The sequence below is a fragment of the Danio aesculapii genome, chromosome 10, assembly GCF_903798145.1.
Source record: "Danio aesculapii chromosome 10, fDanAes4.1, whole genome shotgun sequence".
NCBI lineage: Eukaryota > Metazoa > Chordata > Actinopteri > Cypriniformes > Danionidae > Danio > Danio aesculapii.
In genome coordinates, this window is record NC_079444.1 from 31705387 (window position 1) to 31716546 (window position 11160).

The window sequence follows — 11160 nt, forward strand, 5'->3', positions numbered from 1 at the left end:
ATTAATTGAATTATTAGTTGCATGTTAAAGTGTTCTACTTAATTACAGTTATAACATGTAGTTTTTAGTTTTTTATTTATTTTGTCAAAATAGAACATCATTTTAACAGTTATTGACCTCAACAAAGTAATCAGCATATTGGTATCGGATTTAATTTTCTCTAATTTTATCTGTGTGCCTGTCTGTCTTTTTTCTGTCTCTCTCTCTCTCTCTCTCTCTCTCTCTCTCTCTCTCTCTCGGAGTCTCGAGTTTGTGTGACAGGGGTTCTGTTACAGTGTAGACAGACGCCAGACAGACCCATACGTTATTACTCTCTCTGTGTCTGTTTGCAAGGGTCTGTCAGCACTACTGGAAAGGCCGTCCTCCTCTACACACACACACACACACACACACACACACACAAACACAAACCCATCGACCTCGTCCCTCTCAGCGGGAAAACATTTTCTCGGCTCCGCCTTTACCTCCACCTCCCTGACTCAATCCCTGCAAACTCCACCACTTTACTTTCCATACTGGTACCTCTCCTTCTCATTTTATCTCTATTCCTCCAGCACTTCCTTTTCCTCTCACTCAGCATCCTTCAACTTTTTTTTTTTCGCTCTTGCCTAAGCAGAGCCGGTTAAACTGGTCAGTTGGCCACTGGGTTACTTAAGTGTTCATGACCCAGACTGTGTTTTCAGACCACAGTTTCTGTTCAGTTCACATCCATGCGCTTCAGTTGTGTGATGTGGAAGCTGTGTTTCCCTTAACTTGACCTCTAAGGTCATGACCTTCAGGATCAAAGGTTGAAGGTGACCTCCTGTTGACCTTCCTCTGCGGCTTAAACTTCTGCTTTCCTGCTCCTACCGATCCACTTCCTTCTATGCAGGAAACCAACTGCTCATTCCTCCAGTAAAGCCCAGTTTTTTTTTTGTTTTGAAAATTTACAGCCTTTTTAATCGAGCTTTTTTGATTATGACATATGCTTAATGATGTCTAAGAATTAATTGTGATTTATAGTGATTAATTGTCTGATTTGATGATTTCTTATGTCACCAACCCTGACCTGTTTCATCTCACATACGCGCCTTGCCACAATATCTTCCCAGTAGCCAATAGGTCGCTACCCAGATCTGGGTTTTGACTGCAATGTGCGATGCAATCTGTCAGTTAGAATGTCCTTATCCATGTTGAGTCCGTTCTTAATCAGCTTGGAGACTGCCACAATAGTAGAAAGTTGGGAACCAATTGGAACACCAATAATCCTAACGTTTTTCTTACTTTTCTTCTAGTTTTTCCACAGTAGCCAAAGAGTGAACTTTTTCATGTAGCACATTGATATCATCCGAACATGTGGAAAGAGAATGTTTCATATCCTTCACCATGCTTTTCAGTGTCGACATTTCAGTTAGCATCGATACCTTAGTGTTAGAGAATTCCGCCTTCATGGCTTAAAGTCGACTTTTGATGGTCGATAAGTCATTGCCTAGCACGGACCGTAGTTCAGAGCGAAATATTTCTGCCAGATCCCAGTGTAGCGATAAGATTATTTCAGTTTTAGGAGTCAGAATGTTTCCTGAAGTCGTATCGAGCTCAGTCCATTTACCCCCCCGCGGTTGTATCACGTTCATCCAAGGATGTGTTAGCTGTTGCAGGCCGCTGTTGCGATGGCTGCATGTTAGCCCCTTTATTGCCCTTAGCTTTCATTTTCGCTGCACAGGATTAGTTTAAAATTAACTCAGGACCTCCTAGCGAACACGCCCTATTCCATAGCTCACCTAACCGGAAGTATTTGATGATTTCTTGTCTGTTTTGGGGCTAAAATGATTAATTGTGTTTTGTCATACTTTTTTCTGTACTTTTTGCACCAAATAATTGTGATATATATATAGTTAGGGTCTATATAATATTAATATTACATAAATATTTGGACATTGGCACAATTCTAACATTTTTGGCTCAATACACCGACACAATAGTTTTGAACTGAACTTTATCTACTGTTGGAATTACAACAGTAATTGTGTTCAAAAGTAATGGGACAATTGGTTTCTCAGCTATTCCATGGCCAGGTGTGTTATTCCCTCATTATCCCATTACATTACATTGTATGCATTAGTACATTTTGGGTTTGCAAAGAGGATGTAAAGACATGTTTTTTACCATGACTCTGAATTGTTTATTAGACATAAAGTGCAGATTATCAAACTCTATTCTTTTCTTTTTGCAAGGGTAAAATTTATCATGCTTTATAGCTAAATCATTTTCACCTTTGATTATTATGGAATAAGACAATAAAAAAAATACTACACAAAACAAGTTATAAATTACTTTTAACCTCTCATAAACCTCTGTTTAATAAGCATTTCAGGCCAAAATGACTCCCCCTGCCTCCAAATGAATCAACGATAAGAGTTAAAGTATTTAAAGCTTTTATAGGTGCCTATAGTCTCTTTTCCCCTTTTATAGTCGGTGTACAGTAGGCCTTTTCAGGGTGGAAAAACTTCAGCAGACAAAATATCATTAGTGCAGGATGTGTGCGAATGAGTTCAGTGTGTGTCTGCAAAAAGGACAAGACTAATGTTTTTTTCTTTCTTCTAGCTAACTGGACTTTCCTCCACTTCATATAGTATGTAGTCTCGAAAAAAAGGTGATTCAAAATCAATGTCAAATGTATTTTTTTAACGAATGTAACATAAAACCATTGGCAAAAACCTAAAAGCATCCACACTTGACTGTCAAAATATTGGAAATTTTTGCAGCGTCTTATCTCGTGTTTGAGAAACATGATCAGTGTTTCGTTACGTATTTGTTCTATTGAGTGATCTACATCTCAAAGCAAGAAATGTTGACATTGGTCGAATGATTGCAAGTCATTTCCACTTCTATTGATTGGCTTTCAGTCAGTCATCTATTCTCAGATTTTCATGTTCCCATGCCATTCTCTCTTTTGCAGAATTCAATAAGACACAATCTGTCCCTGCACAGTCGCTTTGTGCGCGTCCAGAATGAAGGAACAGGGAAAAGCTCTTGGTGGATGCTGAACCCGGAGGGGGGAAAGAGTGGCAAATCTCCACGCCGGCGGGCCACTTCCATGGACAACAACAGCAAGTTCACAAAGAGCCGTGGACGAGCTGCCAAGAAAAAGGTCAGTTGAGGGGAGAATAATCTACACTGTCTGCCAAAATATGAATGTGGTAAAACAATTTCTTTAGATTTTGTTGCTACCAAACATGAGTAGCACAATGAAATATCAAAATTGTTTAAATTGCAATTAATAAAACCGTCAACATTTGTTCTCCATAGTAGATGCCTATAGTAGATGCATCCTCCTATACAGTAGAGTATAGTCAAAAGCCCCTTTCACACATACAGATCTTTCCGGAAAATTACCGACAATTTTCCGGAAATGTCTGTATGTGTGAACGGGCCCTTTTTGAAAATACCGGTAAATTTGATGTAACGTTACCGGTAATATGCTGGAATGCTGCTCTGTGTGAACGCAGAAAGAAGATTGCCGGAAAGAGTGCATGAGATGTCTACTTTAGCCAATCAGAACACTCAAACGCATTCACATCCGCGCTGTTTATGAAAATAAAAGCCTCTGAATATTTTTCCAGACACATTTAGCTGCTAGATATTAGTCCGATAAAGTTTCTATGGTCCTTAATGCCAACTGCGTTAAAAACTATCGCTGTTTATTTACCTTCAAGCTCTGCTTCAGTTGCTTGTAAATGTAATACAGTTCATTTTCATTGTTTTTCTTTTGCTTCTGCAGATGTCTTTGCAAGGTGGTCTAGATGGGGGTTCAAACAGTCCTGGTTCTCAGTACCCAAAATGGCTCGGCAGCCCTAACTCTCACAGCAATGATGACTTTGAACCCTGGGGCAACTTTCGTACCCGTGCCAGCTCTGATGCCAGCACTCTCAGCGGCCGCCACTCGCCCTTCCTTCCCGAGGAAGATGAGGCAGCAGAGGTCCACATTGGCTACCCAGGCACCAAACTGGGTGGCCCCCTTCCTAGCCTGTCCGAAGTGGCGGGTCACCACGGTTCTGAGAATATGATGGACAATCTCTTAGACAACCTCAACCTCATCTCACCCAAAAATAACACCCAGGGCAGCCAAGAAGCCCAGACCGCGCTATCCTCACCCATGATGCAGGGCAGCCCTGGGTACCCATCCTACACCTCTCCAAACATGGGTCCTCAGCCCCAAGTCCAACAGGACTACCGGAAGTGCCTGTATGGGCAAGGTGGAGTGGGTGGACTGAATCCCATCGCCATACCGACTTTATCAGACAGTAAACCAGGAGGATACGGGCCGTTTGTGGGTCAGTACAACTGCGCTCCAGGGCTTCTAAAAGAGTTGCTAACCACAGAAGCAGATCCAAGAGGGGAGCTGATGCAGTCTGGAGAAGGGCAACCGGTGCTACCGAGCTATGCTAGTCAAGGACAGATGGGACAAGGAGGCAAAATGATCGCTCATCCTCACTTACATGCGCACCCACGTTCACTTCATCAATTGCCCTCGCCAGCAATGGGGATGAACGGATGTGCGATGTTGCCTCACGGGCATCCTGTTCGACTGAGTAGCATGAAGCCACAACCACACCTGCCTCATCTCACTCATTTGGGAAGAGGCGGAGGTGAGGCCACGATGCCAAGCTACACCAATGGCAATGGTTTCCACAGGCATGGAGCGCTTGTTCACCACCATCACAGCCACCCAGAACGGCTGCCCAGTGACTTGGACGACATGTTGATCGACCAGCTGGACGTGGAGTGTGATGTAGAAAGAGTCCTTCACGACACACTCATGGATGGCGATGCTTTGGATTTCAACTTCGACCCCATGAGCAGCCAGCAGAGTTTCACACACAGTGTCAAAACCAGCACACATAACTGGGTATCTGGATAAACATGTCATCTGCTATTTAAGCATATAAACAGCCTGGTTTGACTTCATTATTACAAATGTGTGTGAATATATATGTAAATATGTCAGACATATAGCAGGTCAATCGACGGTTGACTAATACAGACTGAATGCTGTAGGTCACACCAAAAGGCAACTAATATTCAAGAGAGATTTCAACCTTTCGTTTTCATAAATTAAAACTATTACTAGTGAAAATAAAACTAAAGTATGAATTACGAATAGTTTAAGGCCCTATCCCAATTCTATTTTTGTACCCCTTCCTCTTCCCCTTGGCCCTTAAAACAGAGTGTGAAGGGGAAGGGCTTACCCCTAAGAAATGGGACACCACTACAACACCTGCACACGTCATCATATGTCATCGCGATCTCTTGCTTCATATGAGATCGATGATGGCGACTGCTGTAGTAATTCCAGCTGTGGTATTTATCATCAGGAAATCACTGAAGGCATATATCATGTTATCATAATGATGAAACGTTAATGTGGCAATAAGCTCATAACTGTACTGTGCATTTACACTGTGGCCATTAGGGCTGTGCGATTTGGGGAAAATATCTTTTGCGATTAATTTTATTTTTTATTTATTAATTTTTTTGACAGATATTGGCAGATTTAGATTTGATTTAAGATTAAATTCAAACTTCAAGCTGATTTTAATTTAATTAAAGCTTTAGCTCAATAATCTGTAAGACAATTCAGCGACAGCTCTTAAAATATACCTGTTTTTGTTTAGTGTCTGTGACTTTGAAACCAGAATATTCCCATATTACAAATGCTGTTTTTCTTTAATATTAATTAGTCTATTAATGCTTCTGAAGCAGTGGCCGCCATCATCCCACTTGTCAGTGCTTTCCTGATTGTTTTCTTTTTTTTTATTATGAGCGTAACTCAGTTGCTCAATTCTAATTGGGTAGAACGAAAGTGTGCTCATTCAATTGTCTAGTTAAAAAGCCCCGGTCAGATCACACGATTTCGGCACGATTTCCTTGACGTAGGGAGTCATTAATGACAAATATAAGTCGTGACACAAGATTCAATCGTTTCTTCTCATGTAATGTGGCATAGTTCAAGACAACTGATACAATGTCTTCGATGCCTCACGACACCATCACAGAAAGTCTAGCATGTTTAATTTTCTTAAGCATAGCAGACTGGTTTTAAAGCACTTCACATGTTATTCATTATTCTTGTTTACATATATATTTTAAATTGTAGCCTCTTGCAATTAACTAATCGCAACGTTTCAAATTGCGGTTGCGATTTGGTTTAGATTAATCGCACAACCCTAGTGGCCATATTCACATATGTACATACAAGAAAACAACATTAACGTTATACCAGACACTGTAAAAAGTTCATTCCCAGCCACTAGACTTTTCTGACAGGGTATTCGAGTGTCGACAAGTGACAGATCTGAAAGTTTGTTGTGGGACTTCTATACAGGAGTTATTATTCGAGATTATAGATAGCGAAATTTAGCGTTTTGTATTTTAAGCATGACGGTAAAACACGAACGCGGTTATGAATGTATTAAAACATACACTTGTTTGTCGTAAAAATTTATAATAATGACAAAAACTGATTCGAGTGAGGTCCTGAAAAATCTCAGTTTCGAGAGCAATCTAGCCCTTCCCCTTAGCCTATGCCTTCAAGCTAAAGAGAATTGGGACACCCCTACCCCTTCACGTGAACGCTCAAAACAGGGGTAGGATAAGGGGGAGGGCTAAGGGGTGGAATTGGGATTGGGCCTATTTGTGGAAGCCATTTAGAAGCTTGCAATTCTGACGTTATCACAATTGTGACTTAATGTCTTGTAGTCGTGATTCGATATCTTGGCATTTTTATTTAGGTTTTAGATTTTCCAATCCTGAATTTGTCACAAATGCAACTTTCTTGTAGTTGTTATCAGTGCTTAATTTGTAAGTGAAAATTTCCTTGAACGAAACCAGGAAATAAAAGTTACCGTGACCGACGTTCACCACACAATATCAGTTTTCCCGGAACATGACATCATTAAATGGTGATAGCGCAAAAAAAGAGCATCACATTTCTGAACGGTCTTTAAATGTTTTGTGCCATTTAACATTATAAGTAAGTCATGGTCGATAAAATCCATGTAGCTACAAACAATAAACATAGTAGTATAAACAATCTCTGTTCAGTTCACTTCACTGTTATGTGTGAAAAATAATAATACAATGACTCACTCAGTCTAATCTTCAAGAAGAGCCCACAGTTACCTCTTCTGTCAGGTTTTCTGGCTGACTTGAGATCGATTTGCTTGTTTCCCGCTATCCTGATCCATTCGCGCAGTTTCATCTTCTCGACACCTCTTTTGATCAGGCCATTATCAGACACTCGTGGTTTTAGAAATGAAAATATGCATGCCTCTTTGCCATTTTGAAAATTCAAATATCGGCTGTTTCTCAATTCCAAGAATGCAGAGAACGGACTTGCGTTCTTGTAAAGACCGGTCTTGCCAGGTCACCTCGAAAGAACGAACTCGGGAGACCGTGAGAACACAAAACGCGTCCAGTGAGAAATGAGATGCTGTGTTCTTCCTGATGGCCACATGACCTTCATGCATTTTTAACCGAAAATTACTTACACATTACAACATTCATACAGTTATATATTGTTTTTCTCCTTTTCACATTATATACTATGCATGAAGACCATACAAATATACATTGCACAATACAAATAAAACAGATTTGAATACGAATTTCAACAAATAAACAACCTTAATGTGTTTATGCCTTTATTAAGATTTGTATGGTAATGTTTACTTTCAACGTCTCATTTAGGGAGACCCCCGACTGATAAATAAGTTATATTTCTGAACTTTAATAATAAATCTATATAAAATGCTGTGCTTCCCACCTCCAGTCACAATGACTTCTGGGACTTCTAGAGTGAGTTCGGTGCTCAAGTCGGCACCGGTGCGTCCTCGATATCAAGAACGCATTCGGGAACTTTCACTCGTCCTCTGTTCTTGCGGTCTTGAGTTTTGGAACTGAACTTTGGCGAATGATGACGATGTTACACGAGAACACAAGGACAAAAGATCGATGAAGAACGCACATTGAGAAACAGCCATTATTTATTTTCGCTGCTCACTACGTGCGAAACAATCACCAACCACTGAGAGTAATTGTAAACATAAGAATGTGCTTGCGGTCATTCTCTCTTTTACACACACACACACACAAACACACAAACGTAGGTATTCACCACACACAAGTTTATGCCGGATCCATTAAAATAAATACCAGAACACAAACACGAATATCTGACATTTTCTGGAACAGGATCCAGCAAGATCCGGTGTCCTGACATTTTATCCTACCCATCAGATTATGCTACCAACACTGTATCTGAATGGCTCTGAGGTTGGGGTTAGGGATTAGGTAGGTAAGGGCGATATTACAGCTTCATATCACACTAATCCACATTAAAATTTACACTGGTAGCAAAATCTGATGGGTAGCATACTGCGTCATCAAAATGTGCTACCTACTTTTTAAATGGGAGGTAGGACAACCTGACAAGGTAGGACAAATCGACAGAACACCGGCTCAAATTAAGCACTGATTGTAATTGCATGTATGTAACCTTTGTCAAAAGGATTACATTTTCTTTTGTCGCCAAAAATCGGAAATATTAACTTTTATGCCAAAAATCAGAATATTAAGTAAAGATCATGTTCCATGAAGATATTTTGTCTATTTCATTGTTCCACAAATAAATAAAAATAATTTCAAATTATACTGAGAACATCATTTGGACAACTTTAAATTTTAAACCCACAGATTCCTGATTTTAAACAGTTTTATCCCTACAAAATAGTGTCTTTTCCCAATAAAGTACAGTTTAAATCAATGGAAAGCTTTTTCCCAATTCTCTTTGTGTTTTCCAGTATATTTAATATATTTGTATTTTTTAGAATTTCTCTTTATTTCTCTCAGTTATAATAGGGACATTTATTCTATTTATTTTGACAAATTTCTCTACTCTCTCTGAATTATGTGCATACACCTCATAAACTGTTTACCTCAGCCAGAATTAATCAGCAGAGGCCAGCGAATTGTCATTACTGATTTACAGTACATTGTTCCAGTAGACTCCATGATAGTCCATGATAGCCTGGCGTATCAAAAATAACCATGTCAGACACTCACAAACATGACTCTTTTTTTTTTTTTTAAGTTTGTCTGTAAATTTGCCACTGTAGGTCACTAAGATATATTCAGGGCAGAACTGTGTGTCATGTCTACTGGAGTACTGTGTAACGTCTGGTGTAGTGTACATTATAGTTATTGTCATTTCAGGGTGCTGAATGAATGCGTTTTTGTACAGAGATGTATATTTTTGTTGTACTGATGGGATGGTAAATGAAATGTTTATATTTGTACATTTGTAAGCTTCTTGCTACTTCTTTGAAATGCTATCAAAAAACCCACCCCAGATTTGAAAGGTGTAAAACAATCTTTTCCTTGTGGCCTTGTTTGCTGTATATATCAGACAGATTTTCTCAAACTGCTGGATGGAATTATTTGAATGTACAGTAGATAATAATACACTACCTGATAAAAGTTTGGCGTCGATCCCAGTTGTAAGAGCAACAAATAATAACTTGACTTGCAAGTTGATCATTTGGAAAAGTGGTTGAACTGGAAAAGAAGTTGAAGTGCCTCCTATAATCATAACAAAAACTGCAGAAGACCTATTAAAAACCTGAATGGACCCAAGATTCTCATAGATATCAGTCAAGTTTGGTGAAGGAAAAATCATGGTTTGGGGTTACATTCGGTTTGGGGGTATGCGAGAGATCTGCAGAGTAAATGGCAACATCAACAGCCTGAGGTATCAAGACATTTGTGCTGCCCATTACATTACAAACCACAGGAGAGGGCAAATTCTTCAGCAGGACAGTGCTCCTCATACTTCAGCCTCCACCTCAAAGTTCCTGAAAGCAAAGAAGGTCAATGTGTTCCAGGATTGGCCAGCCCAGTCACCAGACATGAACATTATTGAGCATGTCTGGGGTAAGATGAAGGTGGAGGCATTGAGGATGAATCCAAAGAATCTTGATGAGTTCTGGGAGTCCTGCAAGAACTCTTTCTTTTTCATTCCAGATGACTTTATTAATAAGTTATTTGAGTCATTGCAGAGATGTATGGATGCAGTCGTCCTTACTGTCCTAATTAAATAATAAAAAAATCAAGACATGATCATATTTTATTTTGGTAAAATAAGTGTAATCTAGAGGCCTTTGTCTTTAATTTAAGCCACTTCTGATACCAAATGATCACCAAGAAGTCAAGTTATTATCTGCTGTTCCTAAAACTTGGATAGGCGACAAAACTTTCATCAGGTAGTACTTTGTGCCTTCTCCTCAGAAACTGGCATTTTGGGTTGCCAAGTAAGTCTATTTCTGATCAGCTGAGATATATATATATGAGCAGAATGTTATAGTAAACGACATCTGATTTTTTTTAATAACATGGTATGGTTAATTCAAGTATAACCCTAAGAAAATCTCATGATATTCATGATTCGAGAATAATATTTGTAAATCAATTAATGAAACCCTAGAAAATATGTTTAAACCTTTTTTTTTAAATAATGATGGTTTTCCCTGCCATTTTTCATATTTTTATTACCTACTGACCGCAATGGTGAAATTGAACAAATCGAAAATGACCAGAAGGCACTTTTACTTAAGACTAATTTAGCTTTTATCTGAGGATGTCCAGTTAAAGGCCTCAATAAAATGTTGCAACATTTATGTATTTGACGGTGATAATAGAATGATTGTGTAATTTATAATTGCTCTCTGTGTGATTTTGTTTTAACGTCGTACACACACATACACACATCTGTGCAGCTGCACCTCTACAGAATATTTAATATTTTGAGATTTTCGACATGTAAGAGATTTTCTATCCAAACGGCGAGGTGTACAATGAAGGTTTGTAAATTATAAACAATATTTTAAACATATGCATATATTTTTAACAGATATAAAACAACTCTCTGCATTTTATATTCATTTAAGACTGTCCATTAAATATTAAAAGTATGCGTTTGTTTCTGTGTTTGTTATCTGATTGCGTGTACATAATATTAAGTATCACTAACTTTGAGTTCCTGAGGTTTTTGTTAGTTTGTTTGGATCTTTCGGTATGTAAATAGCATTGATTTTGTCTTATTTAACAATCAGAAAATGTCATTTA

General features: G+C 38.8%; 1 protein-coding gene across 1 annotated transcript in view; it reads left to right on the top strand.

Moving 5' to 3' along the window:
* Positions 1-10753, top strand: part of foxo1b (forkhead box O1 b) — a 65424-nt gene extending 54671 nt beyond the window's left edge. The window contains exons 2-3 of the mRNA XM_056466133.1: positions 2939-3130; positions 3761-10753. Of these exons, the coding sequence (XP_056322108.1) occupies positions 2939-3130; positions 3761-4900 (1332 nt within the window). The 3' untranslated portion in view covers positions 4901-10753. The remainder of the gene's footprint in view (positions 1-2938; positions 3131-3760) is intronic.
* The last annotated feature ends 407 nt before the right edge of the window (positions 10754-11160 follow it).